The sequence below is a fragment of the Vombatus ursinus genome, unplaced genomic scaffold, assembly GCF_900497805.2.
Source record: "Vombatus ursinus unplaced genomic scaffold, bare-nosed wombat genome assembly UNPS02014841.1, whole genome shotgun sequence".
NCBI lineage: Eukaryota > Metazoa > Chordata > Mammalia > Diprotodontia > Vombatidae > Vombatus > Vombatus ursinus.
Genome location: NW_020954619.1, coordinates 39,026,526 through 39,050,914, shown reverse-complemented (window position 1 = coordinate 39,050,914; position 24,389 = coordinate 39,026,526). Strand labels below are relative to the sequence as shown.

At 39.0% G+C, this 24,389-nt stretch overlaps 1 protein-coding gene across 1 annotated transcript in view; it reads right to left on the bottom strand.

The window, feature by feature from the left end:
* Positions 1-24,389, bottom strand: part of TRAPPC12 (trafficking protein particle complex 12) — a 149,674-nt gene that overhangs the window by 24,374 nt on the left and 100,911 nt on the right. Inside the window, exons 7-9 of the mRNA XM_027840449.1 lie at positions 13,616-13,688; positions 8,050-8,123; positions 1,472-1,570 (exon numbers count right to left, since the gene is read on the bottom strand). Of these exons, the coding sequence (XP_027696250.1) occupies positions 1,472-1,570; positions 8,050-8,123; positions 13,616-13,688 (246 nt within the window). The remainder of the gene's footprint in view (positions 1-1,471; positions 1,571-8,049; positions 8,124-13,615; positions 13,689-24,389) is intronic.

Below are 24,389 nucleotides of genomic sequence, written 5' to 3'. Positions count from 1 at the left end.
CTCAGGGCCTGCAAGAGAGCTTAAATAGGTACAGAACACTCTCTTCATCTGCAGGGAAATTCTTATGAATAAGAAAATTCATTTCAATGTAATTCAACAAAACCATTCATTAAATATCTACTTATGTGCCCAGTCCTATAAAGCCAAAAACAAATAAACAGTCCCTGCCTTTACAGAACTTAAACTTTACTGGGAAATACATAACTTCTGGGAATCTGTTTATAAGCAGTTATGGCAGAAATGGGAAAGGCAAACCACTGACATACTGAGAAACCAGTTTCTATAAAGGACCTAGAAAAATTCCCAGTATCTAGCTTCAAATGATCTGATTGTGTTTCCTTCTATTCTGTTCTCTTCTTGACAGGCGAGTTTATGGAAAAGTGGTAAATGAGGTATGTTCAGCACCTTGGGATCCTTTCAAATTTGCCTCTCTAATGCTTAATATGTTCCATTCTAAAAGGCTGTCTTTTTAAGAGACCTTTTGTCAGAAGGACTACATGGGATAAGGGGAGGGAACCTGAGATAGGGGTATTTGGTACTGAAGAGGAGTCGCTAACCTAGTGCTTTAAGGGAAAGGTCCCCACACTACGGATGAGGAACTGCAAATTGTGGTTCAGTATCCCCTGAGGGCTTCCAATATACTGATAATCCAAAGAAAACATTTATCTCTATTTTCTAGATTTTTTAGGCAGTGTGGTTTTTCCATATTTCTTTTTGTTTTGAATGTATGATTTCACGGATGTGAGGAACTCTCTTAACTGATGCAGATCTACAACTCACCTGCATCTTGTGGCTGTAGAGAGTGGCTCAGGAATACTGAGAGATTAAGAGGTTTGCCCGTGGTCACACAGCTCCAGTGTCAAGGACAGGGCATGAATCTGTGGCTCTGAAAGCTAGCTATCTGTCTATCCAATGAGAAATAAAGCTTCTCTTTTTCTCCCCTCAGCCTGTATTATTTATACACTTTGCTAAAATACACTTTGCATACGTTCACATAACTACAGGCTCAAGAACTGTCTTTTAATCAAAATATTAGCAAGTTAGTAAGTAGTCAGCTATGCTGAAATTGAACTTTTTATGGTTCAATCACTAATTTCTTAACTGCATAGTGATACTTTCTAAAATAACCAGTTTCAGCATATATATGCATTAAAAATCAGATTTAACAACTGTTGTAATCATAATGTCAAAGCCAGAAGGGATTAATACTAAATACAATGAAACTGGACTGATTTTCAAGGACTAAACCTTTTATGGCCACAACAAATTTAGATAAAAATATTTTCTTGCCTCTTTTCTTACACTTAACAAAAAATAAAAATTAAATAATAAGCTACCCAAAGAGAAGATTTATAGTATTTAGTTTTAACCTTTCATTAAACACACACATACACATATATAGGTGTGGTGGATGTACATATATCATATATATGATACACACACACACACACACACACATGCATACACATACCTGAAGGAAAATTCTTCCAATTCCACTCAACAGCTGAGGTTCTTGTTCTGGGTAGTATTTGATAACTGAATGATATGCATCTACAGCAAGTACATAATCCTAAAAGGAGAAGAACACAAAGCCACAGTTTAAATTCACCTTCACTAATACTTATTTTAGTCAGCAAGTCAAAAAAACATATGTTCAGTGTCCTACTACGTAGGGGCAACTGGTGATGTAGCGAAAAGAGTGCTGGGTCTGGAGGCAGGAAGACCTGAGTTCAATTCCAACCTCAGATACTCACTACCTGTGTGACCCTGGGCAAGTCATGCAACATCTGCTCAGTTTCCTCAACTGTAAAAAGGGGATAACAGCACCTACCTCATCGGGTTGTTATAAGGATCAAATGAGATAGTATTTGTAAAAGCCCTTAGTACAGTGCCTGGCACACAGCAATACTATAAAAAATGTTTATCCTCTTAATCCTTCCTACTACATGCCAGACATCACTTAAGGGAGATTGACTTTGCGCACATCTATACACACACACAAACACAAACATGTAGACTCTGAGAAGCAGCATGGAGTAGTGGATAAAGAGCAGACCTCAGAGTCAGGAAGATCTGGGTTCAAGTCCTGCCTCTGATACATAGTGATTCTGTGAATCACTCTAGACTGTAGGTTGCAGAGAAGGTGCTGACTTGGATTGGTAGATGGAATTTCCTCATCAGAGAGTTTCCCCATGCCAATGAAACCACAGATCTAGTCCTAATCACTCTGTAGGCTTTAGGAACTGGAAGAAAACTTACAGAGGAAGAATTAAGGCTCAGAGAATGGAAATGATTTGCCCAAGACTGTACACATAGTAAGTAGTAAATCTTGGATTCAAACTTATATCCAAATCCAGATTTTTGTCCACTATGCCACATTCCATATACATACCTATACACATATATGTAGACGGGTGTGCATACAAACACACATACCCACACACATATGCACACAGTCATTCTATTTCCAACTAAATTATGCCTTAATCATCAGATTCAGAGAATAGACAACATTATCCAATAGTTTGTCTATGTTAATTTTGTCCACTGATATCAGTGTTATAAAGGGGTTCCCAGTGTTTATCTGTAGTAAAAGTTGATGAACCATTACTCATCACTGAGATGATAGCTTTTGGGGGCCTCCTGTTAGCTTAATTAGGCAGGCAGTTCTTTATCCTAATATTTTTTTCTTCCAAGTAGCAATTAGGATCTCAACTGGATGGTACATCCAACTCTGCTCTGCCAAAAAAATTATTATGAGAATTGGTAAATTTTGTCTTTTATTTACTTTCCAAATAAATAAGATTAATTCATATTCGGTGTTGTCTCAATGGAATATTAGAAAGGCTTACACTAAGAATTGAGACAGGATATTAAGATACTTAAAAATAAATCTTAAATCGTCCCCCACCTCACAAAAAAAAAAAACAAACCAACAAAAAACTTCATCATGTTCATAAACCTGAGTGTAATCAGTTCTTTACTTGGTACCAAGAGTACTTACTCTTTAGAAAAATATGCAAGAAGATTTTTAACTGTTCCATTTACTATAAAGTAAATATATAGTAACTTATATTTCTCTCCCTTTAATGGTTAATCTTAATATCCCAGTAGGTACATTTATTCCCTTATTCTTCTGCATACTAAATTGTATCCAAACTAGGACTTGGAGTTACTAGTTTCCTAATTGGAATGTTATAAAGAAAGACAGGCAACATGTAAAATTCCAATTTGGCAGGAAAAAAAAAAAAGGCTCCCGGTTTTCCTTACAGTCTACCAACTTCAAGTGTAGCTCATTAAAACTAATTTTATTCAAGGCCAGATAAGCTGTACAACCAGACAGAGTACCTTGGCTTCCTGCTCCTACTGCCTCTCACTACCTGTCACTACCTCACAGTAACTGAGGCAGCAACTGGCCTGTTTTTAGTCAATGTTGGGAGTGTCATAACTCATACAAGCCAAGCTACTTCTACTGCCATTCTGGAAAGGGTGTCTATGTGTGAGAGGGGGAACATATATTTTCTAACCTAAAATTTCAAATCTTAGGCCACAGTTAAGTATGCTATGACCTCTGTACTTTTCCTGGGCTTTTGTGGTGCTAAGCAAACATCTTAAAATATAATAACAATGCTTTCCTCCCAACAGCCCCTGTTAAGTAGACAGGACAGAAAGAGGATTTCTGTTATTACAGCCAATTAGTGAAAGGAAGGCAGGAAACAGTGGGGTAGAAGACATGGGTGGATGAATTGTACAGTCTACATTACCCCATCTTTGGGAGTTGGGTGGCACACGTGGATGTATGTGAAATTCTGTACCTTAACCAGGCTCTACACTACCAGAAATTAATACTCATCAAGTAGCATGTTTACACCCCTTATCTTTGGTTTATAAATGAATGAGCGGGGAAAATGTGCTAACTTTTTGAAGGTACTTTAACCTAAATATGTGCTCCAAATTTTATGCTCCACTAAAAATTTTAGCTTGAGTGAACAGATCTACAAGAAAGGTCTGGGTGGTGGAATAAAGGGGTCTGGAAAGGAAATTGTGGGAATAGGTCTAATACTTTTCACTTTTATCATGCCGAGTTCCATATTAAAACTCAGGCTTCCATTGCCTAACTAGAGACCAAGTACACTCATTTCCACAGGTTCTGAAGACTGTGTACTACATGTAAAACTATCACAACAGATCATTAATTATTCAGGAGTATGAAAGTATTTACTACACATGAAAAGACATTAAAGATGCCTAAGAACTTAAAAGGAGACATTTTCAAAAAGTGAAATTCTCACAGACATGCAATGGATCCGTTATACTATGCTGTGTACCAGGCACTTCATTATACCAATGAGAGCACAGCAGTAAATTTTGGGAATATTATCAATATAGTATAGTAATTCAATCCACAGACTCCAGGAAAAGGGACTTGAGGCCAGAAGGAGAAACCTTTAGAAGATAAGAGATGGTCATGGTGACCATAGTGTGTTTAAATACACACTTTTGGCAAGTGGGACCCATAACTCAATGAGAAACCAAACAGTAATTGCTACCTGCAGCTTTTATATTCTCTATTCTCTATGTCTTCTGCATAGAAAGATAGAAGATTTATAGCTATGCCCTCTGGTAGAATAAAATGTGACACTTTTGTTATTGTTTAGTCGTTTTCAGTCATGTCTGACTCCTCTTGACCCCATTTGGGGTTTTCTTGGCAGAGATATTGGAATGGTTTGCCATTTCCTTCTCCAGTTCATTTTACAGATGAGCAAACTGAGGCAAACAGGGTTAAGTTACTTGCCCAGGATCTGAGGCTAGATTTGAACTCAGGAAGATGAGTCTTCCTGACTCCAGGCCTGGCACTCTATCCAGTATCCACTCTATGTTCCAATATGTGACATACTGAAAATCAAATCAAATTAAAAGGATTACATTTTGAAGTTTCCTTAAGCTAATTATTGTTTATTTACTGGCGGTCAAAGAAATATTACCAAATCATGGGAAAGGACTGAAATGAGTTTCTCACAATGAATTTAATTTACTCTCCTGATCACATAGGTTTGGATTTGAAGAAGGATGTGAATGATTTGCTCAAAGAGACAAATCTATTTTGGTTCAATCTTCACCCTTTTTCCTTTAGCAGCGGCACTTGTTTGGTGCCCATGAAACTAGATTTACAACCACTTCAGAACCAGAAAAGAATGGTATAGCATAACTTAAACAATTGGGTGGGTGATTTATGGGTTCACACACATACTCCCATTTAAAACACAGGAGAATTTCAAGCTATGTAAGGAAGTGTAGAGGGTAGGTAAAATCAGAAGGGCATCTTGGGTTGCTGCCCAGTATACTAAAGTAAGCTGGCCTATGTCTAATATGCCTATATCCTAAGTATATCTGAAGGAAATTTCTATTTTTTAAGATGTAAGATATGAAGAAACTTTTTAAAAAATAAGAACAGTGGTGAAAATTTTAATACTTTTTGAATAGTCTTAGCAATATTTTAATAGTATAATATGCCAAAACGTAGAGCTAAAGCAAACGATTAGAATGTCTGTGTTGAATTTCTCATCCTAAAAATTAAATGACTGCTTATTTCACTTTAATAGGGATTTTATTAAAATTTATTAAATGGTTGATTAACATCATTAGCTCATACAAATAATCCAATTAAAAGGCTAATAATATGCATGCATGTATGTATGTATGCATGTATGTATATGACATTCTACTGCAATAACACATCTACTCACTAGATGGCAACAGACTGCATCAACTCAAAATAGCCCAAACTTGAATTTTTTTTACATTCTTTAACACATGAAAATGAAAAGATTAATTTGAACATTAAAATTAGATGTTAATCTGTATAAAATTTCCCTTAAAAACACACATTGCCATTCTGTAGTGAGCTGTTATATATAAGAGCAAAGAACTGATTTTGCTAATTGTTGTTATTAAATACTAGGATATAAAAAGGAACAGATTTTACCTTTACTTGACTATTTTCTATTAATGCACCTTAAAAATTCAAATGAAAATCCACCAGCTTAACAGGTAAATTCAATCCTCTTGAAGGAGTTTTAGACCTAGAGCATAATGAAACATCAAAGCTGCTAGTTCAAAAGGTGTTTTGCATAAGAATGTTCTGGCAAGCTGGGTACATTCTAGGTGAAGTGCAAAATGACCATGGGGGGTGGGGGTGCTCCATCAGTTTTCCCACAGGTGGCCAGGTAGGGGATTTCAGCACTGGCTGCTCTGGAGGCTGCTAGAGAGTATGACCTGCTTTTGGATGGGCAGAGTGAATGAGCTATAGGACTCCAGAGGGCTACACTGAGACTTCCAGAAACGTGGACAAGTAGTTTAGAGGAAGTGGTTTTGCTTAACATAGTGCCTGGAGGAGAGATGAAACACATAGGACTTGTTAAAAGAAAGGTCCTGGGGTTGTTAGCATGTGGAACTCCTACTGACATATATCGAAGATGGGAAGACCTATTGTAGGAATAAGACAAGGGCAAAATGGAAGTAGCAAACAACACCAGAAATATTTCAGAGATGCTGAAAAACACTGTCTACACAAAATCACTGATTTTCTTATAAAAAGAATATATTTATATATAAAAGAGAAAGTCCTAGATATATAGATCATTTAATTTTAAAGGCTAGAAGGGCTGTGAAGATAACTTAAGATCAAAGTATTTAGAGCTGGAAAAGTGTCATAGAAATGACTTATGCCAATCTTCTTATTTTGCAAATGAGCAAACTGAGGCTCAGGGAGGAGGACAGATTTGCCCAAGGTGACAGAGCTAGAACTGTTGAAAAATAATGTGGTTTTCTAAATTTACACATCCATACCTACCAAAGTGTGTCTCTATTTTTGAAAGGATTGGCAAAGAAAACTGAGATCATCATGGGAAAGCTTCTCACCTGTACTTCACATTTCAAAGCCCAGATCATATGTTCTATACTATCTTACTGCATTGTCTTCTTTATATCACTGAATGTGCTAATCTGATGGTGTCAATTTATTTATAAACTTTATTCCTTTGAAACCTACTCCTCAAATCAAGATCACCATCTCACTAGGGGCAGGAAGCTGATATTTCAAGGTTAAAAAATAGAGCCCCTGGGCAAGCTTCTTCACTTGGCAAATTGCCTACTTTGCCTTATGGAAAACCAGGTTCAGATATGACCTTGGGCAGCTTGAAAACTCGGACTGTGGGAGAAATTATGATCTCTGTCTCATAATAGCAGGTAGAGTGCTAATAGTGTTGCTCTTGGGTGTTTGCTGCTAATTGATTCATACAGAAGCATTAAGCTTCTGGTCTGTGCAGCCTGTGGGTTGTGCCACCAGATGATCATGAGGACATTCTGATTCCTATGGTTGGGAAAGAAACAGAAGGTGTGGGCAGTTCCAGTTTTTTGTACACACAGAAGTAAAAAAACACCGTTGTAAAAGCTGGGATGAAAATGCTCAGAAATGAGAGCAGCCCAGTAAAACCAAATTGTCTGGCATCGCTCTGGCTCCTTTATTTTTCAGATTTTTCCCCAGGAGGTTGAAAGCTGTGGGTTAAAACTCATATGAGGGCATGGTGGTGCTGTCTGTCTCTAAATGTTATCAAATTAAATCAAAACAATAGCAAAAAACAAAACAAAACAAAAACCCTGAACCACTAGCATACTCAGTATGCACAAGAGACCCTTCATAGGGCAGAATTTGGAAAAGATGAGAGAGGGAGCAAGTAATTGGTCCTAATTACAGTATTTAGCTCGGTGTTTGAAAAAATTCAGTTTGAAAATGCAAATTCTATATTCTATTTGAATTGATTTCAGAAGGAATAAGCATAGATACAGCCTTGAAGTATGTTATTGCACTTAGCTATCTATTAAATATGCCATTACTTAGTCTAATTAATTCTCTGCTAAGCTAAACCTTCATGCTTAGTCAGGTAGCTTTCCCTGATCCAGAATGCACTGGTGATTCTTCTCCATTTTTCTTCATGACATCCTATTCCAGAATATACGACAGCTCTGCAGTTACTGCCGCCCACGTACCTTCATCATTAGCAGACAGTTTGCCATGGAGTACATCACCCGGCCCAGACGTGACCTCCACAGCTGAACAGAGGCTGGAAAATAAGAGCAGCTTGTGAATGTGCACAAATAAATTAAAGGTTCTTTCTAGCCATCAATTATTGGGTTCTGTGAATTCTGATTTAAAAGATCCCCTTGTTAACACCACTGGGTTTTAGCCTAGAATTTTTACCATGCTGTCAGGCTCCACCATGAGCCAGAAAATGCTGTCCCTGGTGTAGGGACTAACCCCCAACTGGTTCTAGGAACAGAATGTCTGAATCAAGGATGCAACAATGCAAAACAGCAGGGCAACTGCTCAGCTTTCAATGCAGACAAAAGACTAAATACTACAATCAAGTGGTACATTTTTTCTAAAAATAGGACAAAAAGAAGGTAACTTCAGCAAATGTGAATTATTAGGACCATCTACTTATCATAATGCCCTTTAGCAGAGTAAGGGTTAATCAGCTCCAAAAGCAAAATGACCAACATAGCTGGGGGACACCGATTTCTAAGCAGAAATCACTGAGGAGCAATAGGGCTCTCTGGGTCTGTGACTCCCAGCGGGAGAACCAGCTGCCAAGGCTGCCTACCCACCTTCTCCAGGTTCTTGGGTCAAGCCTGATGGTGGAAAAGCCTATACTACAAAAAGGGCCTTACTCTCAGGGCCAGCAACCTTGGGTTCTGCCACTGGGACCTGGATAACTCACCTTATCTCTGGGGGCCTTAGTTTTTTCATCTGCAAAATGGGGATAATATTTATCCTACTTACCTCATAGGGCTATTTATGAGGATTAAATAAAATAAATGACATGAAAGCACTCTAGAGTCAAAAGTAAAAAGCTACAAGGTATTATTGGGGGGCAGCATGATAGCAGATGGAGAGCTGGTCTTGAAGCCAGAAAGACAGGCTCAGTATGATCTCTGACACGCACTAGCTGTGTTGTTTTGGAAAAGTTATGTGGCCTGTCCATTCCCTAGGCAACTCTGCTTAAGTCAAGCCCTTAAGTTGTAGAGGAGGTGCTGACTGGCATCAGGAGAGTGAGTCTCCTCTCCCAGGATTTCCCTACACCAATGAAATCACAGGTCTAGTTGCTATTTCCCATTTCTGTTAAATACAGCTACAGCTTAGAAGTACATTAGGATGTTTGCCTATTAATTCTACTGAGAGGCAGGGGCAGTGGGCAGAAAGCTGGCCTCAGAGTCAAGGAGGCCTGAGTTCAAGTACTGTTTTCAAGAAATGCTGATTCTAGAAGAATTCATGACCAAACAGGAGATAGAGAACTTTACGAAAAGCAAAATAGATAATTTTGATTACATTAAATTGAAAAGTTTTTGCACAAACAAAGCCAATGCAACTAAGATTAGAAGGAAGGAAGAAAATTGGGAAAGAATTTTTACAACCAGTCTCTGATAAGGGCCTCATTTCTAAAATATATGGAGAATTAAGTCAAATTTACAAGAATACAAGCCATTCCCCAATTGATAAATGGTCAAAGGATATGAACAGACAGTTCTCAGATGAAGAAATTAAAGCCATCTATAGTCATATGAAAAAATGCTCTAAATCACTATTGATTAGAGAAATGCAAATCAAAACAACTCTGAGGTACCACATCACAGCTACCAGAATGGCCAACATGACAAAACAGGAAAATGATAAATGTTGGAGAAGATGTGGGAAAATTGGAACACTAGTGCACTGTTGGTGGAGTTTTGAAATGATCCAACCATTTTGGAGAGCAATTTGGAACTATGCCCAAAGGGCTATAAAAATGTGCATACCCTTTGACCCAGCAATAACACTTCTAGGGCTATATCCCAAAGAGATCACACAAATTGGAAAAGGACCTACAGGTACAAAAATATTCATAGCAGCTCTTTTTGTGGTGGCAAAGAATTGGAAATTGAGAGGATGCCCATGAATTGGGGAATGGCTGAGCAAGTTGTGGTATATGAATGTGATAGAATACTATTGTGCTATAAGAAATGATGAACAGGCTGACTTCAGAAAAACCTGGAAAGATTTGTATGGTCTGATGCTGAGCAAAGTGAGGAGAACCAAGAGAACATTGCACACAATAGCATCCACGTTGCATGATGACTCATATTGATAAACTTAACCCTTCCTGGCAATACAAGGATCTAAGACATCTCCAGAGGCCTTGTGATGGAAAATGCCATCCACACCCAAAGAAAGAACTATGGAAGCTGAATTGCTAATTTTTTTCTCTTCTGTTGAGTTTTGTTTCCTCTTTCTGATGGTTCCTCCTATTGGTTTTAATTTCTACTTACAACATCACTAATGTGAATATATGTTTAATATGAATGTAAATGTATAGCCTATATCAGATTATGCGCCGTCTTGGGGAGGGTGGTGGGGAGGAAGAGGGAGAAAAATTTTAAACTCAAAAGCATATGGAAGTGATTATTGATAAATCAAAATAAATTAATAAAAATAAAAAAAGAAATGCTGGTTCTGTGAGCATGGGTAATTTATTTCATCTTACTGCCTTAGATAACGGTAATTATCTTAGATTACTGGTAATTATCTAAGACTAACTATAGACAAATACCTAATTTGCATTGGTGGGTCAGTTTCCATACTGGGAGGTCTCTACATGGATAAAATAACAAGTTCCAGCCTACCCTATCTTCTCCCTTAAAGTTACCTGAGGATATGTTATATCCTCAATGAGGGCAGGGTCCATGACTGAATCTAAATTTTCTGCTTCCCATACCTAATACTACTGTGCTTAAGGAAAGTTTGCTGAATAAAAAAAAGTACTCAAAGTGGCCTAGTAAGAGTTAGCTTAAGTTTCTAGGTACCCTGAGAATATCCTGAGTAGGAGTAATGGTGGAAGCAAATTGAAAATTAAAAAGAGAGATTTTCCTCTCCTTGGCACATTTTTTACTTACTCATTGTTAGATTATAGCCATTTTGCTGACACCCAGAAAAATAATTTTAGGGGCCAATTTGATTTAAAAATACAATGTTATGGAATGAATCCAGAGAAAAACACATAGTCCATCATTTCAGATGATTGACAGAAAAATATTCTTAAAAAATGACTTATGTCTCTGCCTTGTGATCACTTCTGGAACACTTGGGCAAATAATAAAAAGTATATAAAAGGCAGCATGGTATAGAGTAAGATGAGCAAGTAAAATCAAGTCAGTAAGCATTTATTAAACATCTAATATGTGCCATGAATTATACTAAGTGCTGGGGATATAAATTAAGGCAAAAATAGCCTCAGCCCTTGAAGAGCTCACAATCTAGAAAGGGACACAACATAAAAACAACTATGTACAAACAAAATACATAAAGGATAAATTGGAGGGAAGGTATTAGTATTAAGGGAGATCAAGAAAGGCTTCTTAGGGGTAGCTAGGTGGTGCAGTGGATAAAGCTCTGGCCTTGGAGTCAGGAGGACCTGAGTTCAAATCTGGCCTCAGACACTTGACACTTACTAGTTGTGTGACCCTGGGGCAAGTCATTTAACCCCAACTGCCTCACCAAAAACAAAAAAAACAAAAAGCAAACCAAAAAGAAAGAAAGGTTTCTTGCAGAAGGTGGGATTTTAGCTAAGACTTAAGGAAGTCAGGGGAACCAGGAGGTAGAGGTGAGAAGGGAGAGAATTCCAGGCATAGGAGATGGCTTCAGAAGATGCCTGGAACTAAGAGATGCAGTGTTATGAACAAAAACTTGCAAGGAGGTCATTATCACTGCATCACAAAGTACTTGGTGGGCAATAAGATGTAAAAAGACTGGAAAGGTAGGAGGGGCCAGGTTAAGGAGGCCTTTAAAAGTAAAATAAAGAATTTTATATTAAACCTGGAGGTAATGGGGAACCACTGGATTTTACTGAATAGAGAGTAACATGGTTATATCTGAGCTTTAGGAACGGGGGAATGACATTAAGATTCCTTAAGGTCTATGCTTAAGGCACAGTTTAAGAGAAAACTGAGGGGGCAGCTGGGGGCACAGTAGACAGAGCTCTGGCCTTGGAGTCAGGAGGACCTATCATACAGCCTTAGACACTTGACACTTACTAGCTGTGTGGCCTTGGGCAAGTCACTTAACCCCGACTGCCTAGCCAAAAAAAAAGAATAAGAGAAAACTGAGAAGACTTGTATGATCTAATACAGAGTGAAGTGACTCAGAACAGGATGAGAAAATACAGGATGAGAGGTAGTGAGGATGGTAAGATCAAGTGAAAGTTTAAGGATGACAGATATACTTGAGTATGTGTGTAAAGCATCAGGGAAGAAGCCAGTAGACAGGGAGACAGCATGATAGTGAGGGTAATCTGCTGGAGAGGAGCTAGCCTTGTCAAGTATCAAGTTTACCTCTTCATCTAATACAGGAATGAAGGAGAAGAAAGTGGGGGAAGGTGGATGAGTGAAGTGATATAAAGAGGAGGGAAGAGGGAGCTCTCAGCCAATGGCTTCAATTTTTTCATTGAAGTAGACATCTAGGTCCTCAGCTGAGAGGGAGGGGAGAGTAGTTATTACAGGCAGTTTGAGGAGAAGATAGTGGGATACCAAATTGATAAGGGAAGAGTAAAATGACTGCCATGACGAAGGGAGGACCCAGCTGAGGATAACAAATTTGTAGTGGAACCAATTAGCATGATTTTGTTATTTTATTTAGTTCTATTCAGAAGACATGAATAAGAATGAAGAAAGAGGATGGTGGCAATAATCTAGGTTTGGAGTTTGGTAAGGCATGGCTAATGAAAGGATAAAGAGGCAAGGGATTCAAGGTCAGGGGAGAATGTAGAGATGAACAGGTTCACCAACAGGGTAAGATAGGGAAAGGAGAGGAGTATGGCTAGTTCAGGGCTGATGACCTGGGAAAGAACTGAGGGGTGGAGGGACTGGAAGTCACAGTAAGGACAAAGAACAGTTAGGGGTCATAAGTCATAGAAACCAACGGAATAACAACATATTATGATCAGAGAAAGGAATTTTAGAATATGCGAACTTGGAAGTGGAACATTTGTGGGTGATAACAATAATAAAGGTATGACCATCTATGTGTGCAGCTGAGATGGAGTGGACAGGGAACTGAATGGACTGAGGAACTGGAAAGTCAGAGAGTTGATGAAGCATCAATATGGATGGTGATGTCCTCTAGAGTGAGGGAGTCAGGGTAGAAAGATTCTAAGTTAAGGATTGAACTCATTGAGGAAGGAAGGAAAATATCCTAGGAATTGACAGATAAAGGCCATCAGGACCTGAAATGGATGATAAATTTGGTAGCATGAATTCAAAGGAGGAGAGGCTGCTAAGTCGATGAACCTGGCAAAGAGGAACAAGGAGAATTCCAACTCCTCTACCACAACCACTTAGTGGGGGTTATGAGAAGAAAATGATAAAAGGCATTTGGGTAAGAAATAGTGTTATTAAGAGGAAATTAAGTCTTAGTAAATACCAAAAGATGGAAGGAGTGAGAAGGGAAGAGTTGTTTAAGATGAAAGAAAATTTGTTAATTATGGAGCAGGCATTCCAGAAGACATAATGGAAGGGGAATACTTACCATGCCTATTTTCTTGTGTAATGTTATTCATGCTCCCATCTTCAGCTAAGCCTTGTTCCAAATTTCTCAGTATCTATAGTAATTGTTTAAAAAACAAAACCAAAATGAGTTTGTTTCTAGAATCTGGTATAAATTTCTAGTAATGAATGTATGTTTAATAAGCGCTACTATATGCAAAGCACTATACTAAGTGCTGTAAGACATTCCCTGCTCTCAAAGAGCTCACATTCTAATAAAAGAAGACAAGACACAAGGTTTTAGTTCCAAATAAGAAGGCTAGGTCCTGTGGTCCTTATGGTCTAGTGAAAAGGTAGAGGGGTAATATATTTAGTGCCATTTCCATTAATAAAATTATATGCTATTTCTGATAAACCATTTCTGCCGAGGTGTACAGGGTGAGAACTTTCTTTTTTGGAACTTCAGTAGCAGTGACTGATATGGAGACAGATGGGAGTTTCCAGGTCACCACCCCATAAAAATATCTTCCTTGGACAGGGAAGCTGGGCTGGTGGTCTGAGGGTGCTGCTACTCTTCCTGGGAGCTCTTGGGCTTACCTGCCCATGAAAAGCAACTGGTCAGTGGTTGGTATTGGTCAGGTTGGGGGTGGAAGACCCCTTCTCCAGAGAAGTTGCTCCACTGGATGACGGAAGCAGGGGCAATGGCTTAATTGTTATTGTTCAGTGACTCAGTCATGTCCAACTCTTAATGACTCGTGGACCATACTGACCATAGGGTTTTCTTGGCAAAAAATACTAGAGTGATTTGCTATTTCTTTCTCCAGTGGATTTAGGCAAACAGAGGTTAAGTGACTTGCCCTAGGCCACAGAGCTAGCAAGTGTCTGAGGCCAGATTTGAACTCAGGTCTTCCTGACTCCAGGCCCAGTGCTCTATGCACTGAGCCACCTAGCTGCCAATGGGCTACTGGGTACTGCTATTCCCAAGACTCTTTGATTTACCTTACATACTTCTAGAAGGAACAGATTATTTACAAATCATAAGCCTTCATGAAAACCGATTCATACAAGAATGTTTCATATAGACATATAACAAAAATCATTGATTACTATCATAGTGAGATAGAGCCTATAAATGAAGAGTGCCATTTGTATTCCCACTGATGGTGCAGTTCATGTTTATGATGCCCATAAAGCAATAAGAGACAGGATACACAGAGGATAGATGCATTTTTTAAAAAGCAAAATATCAAGTATGTTCCACATGAGAATGATTATTAACTTTTGTGAAATATCAAACTGATTCCTCAGGAGTATGAAGAGGTGCTGTAGCCTTTTTTAATATAGCACATAAATTTTCCCCAACAGTCACTTTAAATAGTAGTTTCTGTTTCAAACTAAAGATCCCTCCTTTATATCTTCGATGTTTCTTCCTTTCTCACTCACTTCAATACCTACTAATTCAATTCATTTCAAGAAATATTTATTAAGCACATACAATACACTTCCTATATTAAGCACTTCTCCAAACCTGTCTGACTCTCTTCTCAGTCTCCGTTTTTGGTTCTTCATTCACGTACACCTCCTACTAATTATGAGTGTCCCCTACGGCTCTATCCTGGGCCCTCTTTTTTTTGGTCCTTATACATTCTCACTTGATGATGTCATCTGCTTCCATGGGTTCAATTATCCTCTCTATGCAGATGATTCCCAGATTTATATATCTAGCCCTCCTCTCTCTCCTGAGCTACAGACATAAATCACCAATTGCCTACTGGACATCTTGGACTGGATGTTCTATAGGCATCTCAAATTCAACATGTTCAAAATAGAACTCAACCCCTCCCCTCTTCTGAAACTCCCTATTACTGCTGACAGCAGCATTCTCCAAGTCATCTAGGTTTGCAACCTCAATGTGATACTTAACTCCTCACTCTGGCTCACCCTACATATATAATTCATTGTCGATCTTGTAGATTCTATTTTACAACATCACTTATACATGTTCCCTTCTCTCTACTCCAATACTCACCATACTTGTTCAAGTCCTCATTACCTTTTACCTGAATTACTACAGTGGTCTTCTAATTGGTTTTCATGCTTTGGGTTTGCCCCTACATCAACCCATTCTCTCAGCTGCTAAAGTGGTTTTCCTAAAACTTATGTCTGATCACATTAGGCATCTATGTTTCCATTCTTTTAACATACAACTCCCCTCCATACACTCTATGATTCGGCTACATTGGCCTACATGCTAATCCTTGAACACAATGCTGAACCTCTCAGTTCTACAAACTTGACAAACTTATTTAAAACCAAGCTAATATATACTTTGATACTAGATGACTTCAATGCTAAGGAGAGTACAGTGAAGGATAGAGAAAAAAAGATCGAAAAATATGATCCAGATTTAAGAAACAGAAAAAGCCAAGGCTTATAAGACTACTTAGGAACTTATGTAACATGAATGATTTCTTTTTTTTTTCTTTTTGGTGAGGCAATTGGTGTTAAGTGACTTACCCAGGGTCACACAGCTATTAAGCGTCAAGTCGGATTTGAACTCAAGTCCTCCTGATTCCAAGGCCAGAGCTCTATCCACTGTGCCACCTAGCTGCCCCTGAATGTTTTCTTTAGAAAGACAATCAGATGGTACCAGACATAGCAAACACTGAACAATACCACAAAAAGTAAAACCGACTGTATCTTAACACACAGAAAAATAAAAGTTACCAATGTGGGTGTTATATAAGAATTGGGCAGCTAGGTGGTGCAGTGAATAGAGTACTGGGTCTGAAGTCAGGAAGACTCATCCTCCTGAGTTCAAATCTCTCTTCAAACATTTGCTAGCTGTGTGACCCTAGGCAAGTCATTCAACTCTGTTTGCCTCAGTTCTTCATCTGTAAAATGAGTTGGAGAAGGAAATGTCAAACCATTATAGTTGCTGTTGTGTTTGTTTTTCATTCTCAAAGAGGACCAGGACATCAGGGAGATGATAATCTGACTTGCAATTTGACTTTGATTTGAGCGAGGGAGGGCTGTGCAAGGTCACCAGCCTCACTTTTCCTCCAGAGCCATCTGTCATCAGTATGACTGGAGATGGCCCAGGATGCAATGGGAGACACTGGCCCTTTTATTCATTCATTTATTTATTTATTTAAATTTTTAGGCAATTGGGGTTAAGTGACCCTGGCCCTTTTAAGCTAAGATCTTTTCAGGTTCTCACTTTGAGTGAGGTAATGCCCATTCAGTGAATAGGCCTCTTTAAAAAGTGAGTCAAGGGATGACCCCTTTTATCATTCCAGTATCTCTGCCAAGAAAACCCCAACTGGGATCACTACAAGTTGGATAGGACTGAAAACAACTAAACAACACATATAAGAATCAGCTTTTTGCAGGCAGATCATTGACTAGTTAGAGCAATGGTCAAAATCAAAACCAAATTAGAAGAGGAAGTGAGATGAGAACTAAGCGTACAACTGCAATAGCTTCAACCAGACCCATTCAAACAAACTGTCAGTTTTGAAAAGGAGCTGGACCCAGAATTGAATGGGAGGAAATGAGCAGGCTGAATAGCATTTGGGAAACTGTGCATTGCTTTTAACAATCTCAAGATACTCCCTGACACAAAAGCATGTCTTTTTAACACTAATGTTCTCCCAGTTGGAAATCTTACAACACCATAATCTTCAATGAATCAAAACTGCAAAATTGCATGTGATCTAAGAAACTATGAAGGGTCTAAGTAGATTGAAGCCTTCTCTCAGCAATGACCTACACATAAGAAAAGGCAAAAGGAATTTGCTTTTTGGATCTAGACCTGTGATTTCATTGGAATATGAAACTTCTGGTGAGGAAACCCCTACCTCCACTCCCACCAATGCCAAATGGCAAGAGTGGCCTGGGACATTGAGAGGTTACATGTGTTGTCCAGGGTCAGACAAGACAGTAGGTTTCAGATGTGAGAACAGACGTGAGAACTGACCCTACGTTTTACTGACTACCAGGTCTTTTATCTACTATACAGGGTGTCTTTAAAGTCTTAATACCTTAAATCTTCACTCAGACTTTTGATATATTCTGTATATGATCAGAAATAAAGGCTGGCTAGTCATGTGGTATAAGCAATCAATAAAAGCTAGAGTACCTGAGTGTTGTCCCAATACTGATGCACAGAAGAAGGCTTCTATGGAAGATTTATGAGAGAATATGGACATGAAGCATACAAGACGTGATGATATTATTATGATTTGATGAAGAGGTGGCTTTTCTCCCTGCCAAAGCCAACCCCACTTCTAGTGCCTCTGATCCCATCCCTTCTTTTCTCTTCCTGCAGTGCGCCCTGTCACCATTTCCCCTCCCTCTTCCTCTAATATTCAATGTCTTCCTTTCGAGTGGTTTGTTTCCTGATACCTACAAACATGCATCTCTCTTACCCTACAAAAAACCAAAAAACCCTTGGCTTGAACCTGCCATTCCCTCAAATTCTTCCCCTATATACCTCTCACCCAAACTTCTTGAAAAACCCATTCCACTCCTTGCCTCCAGTTCCTCTTCTGTAATTCTTTTCTCATTTTGTTATAATCCAGTTTTTAACCTTACTAATCAACAAACTGTTTTCTTCAAGATGGAATGACTTCTTGATCATCAAATCCAATAGACTTTTCTTAATATTCATCCTTCTTGACACCTATACAGAATTTGGCACTGCTGACTACTCTTTCCTCCTTGACATTCCCCATTACCTAGGTTTTTCTGATGGATTTATCTTGGTTCATCTGTCTGCCTATTCCTTTTCAGTGTCTTCTGCTCACTCATCATCCATGTCCTATTCCCTAAAAAAGTAGGTGTGTCAACCCTCTTTCTCTCCTCCAAGGTGCTGTTCTGTTTCTGCTCCTCTTTCTCTCTCTCCATTATATCAATTATCTCATCTGTTTCCATAGATTCACCTATCTTCTTTTAGGCAGATACTTCTTAAATCTATAGACCTAGCCCTCATTTCCTGTGAACATGAGGTACTTCCTCACAAGAAAAATAGGCATTGGTGATTCTGGAACATATTAGCTTATGCTACATGAAACAAGGAGGGAATAAACTTGGGATAGAATGTTAAAACCTGGCCTCTTGCTACCCAATAGGCATGGCACAGTCCCTCTTTGCTTCACATATATTTTAGGAATTGGGCAAAAAAGATATTGACTAGGAAACAAGGGCTTAGTGCTAAATATATAACTGAATGGGCAGGAATGGGTGAGGATAGAAAAAAAGGGATGGAACAAAATTACCTAAAGAGGCAACCCATCCTACCTGTAAGAAACATCTCTGGACTGTACTGCAGAAAAGATCTTAGAAAGCTATATTCCTACTGCAGAAATCTCCAATATAATTTCCTTTTAGAATTTATCATAGCACTTTAAACAGCACGGAAATAGCAATAAAAGCAATCAGAAATCAAAAGACCTTTTAACTAGCTATAGTAACATTAAATTCTGATCACATCAAGAGTTAAAAATAAAGAGGTCCCACTAAAAGAACACCCCAGCAGTATGGTACAGTGGAAAGAGTGTTGGACTTGCAGCCAGGTGGCCTGGGTTCAAATCCTAGCTCTGACATTAGCTCTTTGACTATATGGAAGCCTTTTAATCTCTTTGATCCTTAGTTTCTCATCTATGATGTGGGGATAACACTTACATTTCCACTATCAATCCCAAAATGGTTGTGGTGAAGTAAAAGGCTTTGTAACACTAAACAGCACTATGCAAATGTGAATAGTTAAGGTGTGGCATGGTCTCCATCCTAATTTGAATAACTAGGAAGGAGACCAAGCCTTTCTGGGCTGGTAGAAAGTGAGCACAAAGTTGTTTTTTTTTTCCCTAGCAGTTGGTAAGAGGGAGGAATGATACTTGAACCCAAGGTTGGGGGGACAGAGGCATGTGGCAGAAGAAATACTTTTAGAGTAACAGCAAGACCAGGAATATAGCTAGAGAAGAGAGAAGAAGCCAGAGTTCTCTACGATTTATGGTTAGGAGCCTCTCACAAAGTCCTACCTGTTATATCCTAGGGATTAGGAGGGAGAAGAAAGTTCGAGCTTCTTTCTCAGCAGCTAAGAAGTATGGGAGTTAATTGTGCCTCCATAGTCTGTATCATTTTTCAGAGCCAGACATATAAACTATATCTTTTTAGGACAGGATTTCTCTCTTGGGTGACCTTTCCTTACTCAAGCTTGTAGAAGGCACATGAATTCAGATCTCAAGCTTGGCTACACCCCTACCTCCATGTTGTACATCTTATCAGTGACTACAGACTCAGACTTATCATGCTTCAGGCTGGAGGTAAAGTACTTCACTGAAGATGCAGATGAACTAAATGTTTTCAGGCACAAGTAAGGTTTAATTGCTTAAGCATATAGTGAGAAACCTATACTCAAATAAAAAACCTAAGAAAATGCTTGGGTTGAGGTGAGTATAAAGGTTGAAAAAGAATTCTCTGGCCTTAAAGGGAAGCATATTTCCTAAAGTTTCTTGAGCTTAATAATAATACTTAAGTAATCCCGGTCTAGTTTTGAAGTAAACAACTGAGTAAAGTAACAGAAGCAAAAGACTGCACCATGACTGCTTCCAGAGACAAATTTAAGAAAGAATTCACTTCAATTCAACCATCCCTTAAGAGGCTGAGATGTTCAAAGTGCTGTGCAAAGCACTGGGCACACAAAGACAAAAATAAAATAGCCCCTGAATCCTCTAGGAGCTGATATTCTACTATAGGGGTAGGGGGAAAGGGTATAGATGGGGAGAAGAATGCAATGTCTATACAGGAAAGTAACACAAGCTATTTTCTGGAGTGAAAAAGCACTAACTGGGGATACCAGGAAAGGCCTTTGAACTGAGCAATGAATGAAGTCAGGGAATATAAGAGGCAGAGCTGGAGACCACAGCAATATAAAGAGTGAGACAACCAGGGCTTTGTCCTAGGGCACTGGTATACAGAAGGCATATGACTGTCTCTTCAGTACCACGTGGCACAGTACTACACCTGAGGGTTCTGCCACACTGGGGACTTCTTTTCCCTTACCTCATATCTACTGTTAATCCCCACCCTTCCTCCCTCTGCCTTTCCCTAGTAGTTGAGTGTCTTGGTTATACACATTAGGATGAATCATCTCATCTCTCAGCACCCAACATGGACATTCTGCCTTATTTTACCCATCATCAACCTCCTGGCTTTCAGATATTCTTAGGTTCTGGTGAAAGGAGATGCATTCATTCTAGGCATGGGGAATGACCCTGGCAAAGGCATGAAGACAGGAGATGACATACCAAGTTCAGGGGACAGCAAGAAGTATAGTTCGGTAACAAAGTATATGTAATAGTACATTGATTTGGATAGATGTTTATGGCAATAACAGTGCAAGAGAAAAAGGAAACCTCCAAGAAAATCCCAAAGCTTATTATAAAGAAATGCTGATATTTCAAGGACAGCTAAAACTGATGTGATAGGCAAATGTGCTATTCTTGGAATCTCCTCTTTGGTTTCCTCCAAGTGTAGAACCAGAACACAGAAAGTCTAAAGCCACTCCAGAGAAAAATCCTCAACCCTGGATATCATAGGATAAAATAAAATGCTAGGCAAGTTTGCACTGGGTACAGGTCATTGACAGCACAATCCTGCAAGACACTCTTCCCAATTAATAGACTACCATTTCTGTTATTTGGCATGAAGCCCATAAATGGAGAAATTCAGTTTAAAAAACATGTATTAAGTGACTATTATTGTTCAAGGCACTGGAATGGGTCCTGGGAATATAAAGATGAAAGCCTTTGCCCTCAAGGAACTTATGTTCTACTGGAAAAGTTTCTCTTAGCCCTAATGAATTCTAATAAGGACTGGATGACAAATATTGGGCATAAGAGATAGAAATGACCTCAGAGTCAGGGAAAGGTAGTTTCAAGATATTTGGGCTGTAGTGTAGAGTTCCTGAAGGAGAAGAGTGTGTAGTAAGACTGAAATGATAGGCAGAAGCCAGACTTCGGGGGGCCAAAAATGCCAGGCTCAGGCTTTTATGTTTTATCCTCGAGGCCACAAGGAACCAATGAAGATTTTTGATTACAGAGGAATTTTGGTCATACTTGTGCCTTAGGAAGATTATTTTGGCAGATGTGTGGAGGAAGGATTAAAGAAAGACCACTGGATCAAAGGATTCGATCTAGAAGGGACCTTAGAGGCTATTGAGCTCAGCCAAAACCCTCCCCTTTTTTTTTAAACAGATGAAGAAATTTAGGCACAGAAAGGTTATGCAATATAGTCAGACTACTAGTAAATGTCTGAGGCAAGATTCAAACTCAGGCTTTCTTGAGTCCAAGTCCACCTATCTATCCAGTATTCCATTCAACTGTCAAAAAGACTGGAAAAAGGGACCAAGTAAAAGATTATTACTGGAGTTTAAGAGAGAGGTGAGGAGGGATTGACCAAGGCTGCATGGTAGAGTGAAAGGGATTGATATGAAATGTTTTGGAAACAGAATTGATAAAAACTGCCAACTTATTGACAACTGGATGGGGGGCAGTGAGGAAGAAGGCTCAAGGAAGCCTGAATTGATGAATCTGAGTGATTGGGAGGATGGCGGTTCTCTCAATAGAAATAGGGAAGTGTGGAGGACTGGTATGTTTGGGTTGCTGTTGTTTGTCCTTTGTTCTAGAAGAGGACCATGACATCAGGGAGGTGATACCATGACATGCAAATGAATTGGATTACAGTGAGGGAGGGCTGGGCAAAGTCACTAGCTTCACTTTCCCCTCTGGAGCTATCTGGGTCAAGTGGCAAGACAGAGATCAGGACAACTAGATGCAGTGGGAGAACTTGGACTTTTTAAGCTAAAGTCTGTATGTTTGGCAGGGAGGGGGAAGAAGACCACTGTAACAAGTTAGGTGTGAAGGGACAAGGGCCTGGACAATTATGGTAGAAATGGAAAAACAGGGGCAGCTAGGTGGTGCAGTGGATAGAGCACCGACCCTGGAGTCAGGAGGAACTGAGTGCAAATCTGGTCTCAGACCAGACACTTACTAGCTGTGTACCCTGGGCAAGTCACTTAACCCCAATTGCCTTGCCAAAAAAAGAAAAAGAAAAAAAGAAATGGAAAAACAGAGTAAGAGAGATATAAGAGGTATTTTGAAGGAAGAACTGATAGCACTTGGTGAAGGGGGAAGATAAGATGAAGGAGAATCATTCTTGATTGCAAGGTTTTCAGGAAGCATGAAATGATGAGAAGAGCACTGAACAAAAAGTAAGGAAGGACGTGGGCTCAAATCTCACTTCTGACCCTTCTTCGCTGTGTGACCTGGAACCTTTCTGAGCCTCAGTTTCCTCATGTGCAAAACAGGAAGAATAATACTACCTCATAAAGTTGTTGTGAGGAAAGCACTTCATGCATCTTTTAAAGTTCTGCATAAATGAGTTATTACTACTAAATACAACATTGGGGCAGCTAGGTGATGTAGTGGATAAGCACTGGCCCCGGAGTCAGAAGGACCTGAGTTCAAATCTGGCCTCAGACACTTGACACCTACTAGTTGTGTGACCCTGGGCAAGTCACTTAACCCCAATTGCTGAGTCACCCCCCTTCCCCCAAAATATATTACTCTTTACACAGAAGAGTTTACACATAATATGTTTATTTTATATATGTGTATTTTCTTATCTGTATATATGCTGTATTCCTCCAATAGGAGGTAATTCCATGGAAGGAGTTTTAGTTTTAGTTTTATTTTATATCCCCAGTGTTGAGGACAAGCATTTGATAAATGCCTGCAAAATTAAACATTGAAAATATTCACTATTTAATAATTATATATCATTATTATTATTGATATTGACCCTGGGTAACAGAGAAAGATGCTATGTTGATAATAACATAAGTAGTTTTGTGAAATGGTAACTGATAAAGTTTTGTTAAAATGAAAATGTGCATGTGCTCTACTTTTATGGGAGCGCAATTTGGTAAAAATAAATTTGGTAAAATTATAAGGCGCATCATAAACAGGCGGCAGCCAAAAAGTTAAATCTACAACATGGCCTGTGATTAGTTATGTCAGGCAACTGTTTGAGTCCAAGTAAAAGTAAGGCTTTTAAAGTAAGTCTTAAGCAAGAAATGCATTTAGGAGGTTCTGACCCTTCTTTACGACTACCCTAGGCAGGAGGAATTTACATGTTCTAAGGAGTTGTTATGAAGAATACTAAGCAGATGACTATAAAATATCATGTATACAGATAATATACAATTTAATAAATTGACATATTATATAAAAGGAGGGAGGGGACATGAAATATTTCAAGTCCCAATGCCACCAGTGTTCACTACTTTTCCTTTTTTATATCAGCCATTACCCCTTATAGGCTATTTTGAAAGGCCTTTTTTGGGGGGGGGGGGGGTCACAGACCTGGTATAGGGAGCTCCCAGTGAGCAAAACTACTGATGCAGATGAGCACTTGCTCTGCAGCAGATAGTCTTAGAAAGTCCAGAAAAAGCACTTAAAAAACAGATTAGTATTTGCTGAGAATCTTTCATAACCAAAGTAAAAGTATTTTTACTCCATGCCAAAGCTGAGGAACATTTTAAAATGAGGAGAAGAAATATCAGTTCAGCAAGGGCATGTCAGTCTGTAGATTATTACTGTTGTTCATCCTTTGTTTTTTAAGAAGACCAATGACATCATGGGTGATGTCTTAACTCATGCAATGTGAAATGGATTTAAGAGAGGCAGAGCTGCACAGAGTCATCAACCTCTCTCTCTCTCTCTCTCTCTCTCTCTCTCTCTCTCTCTCTCTCT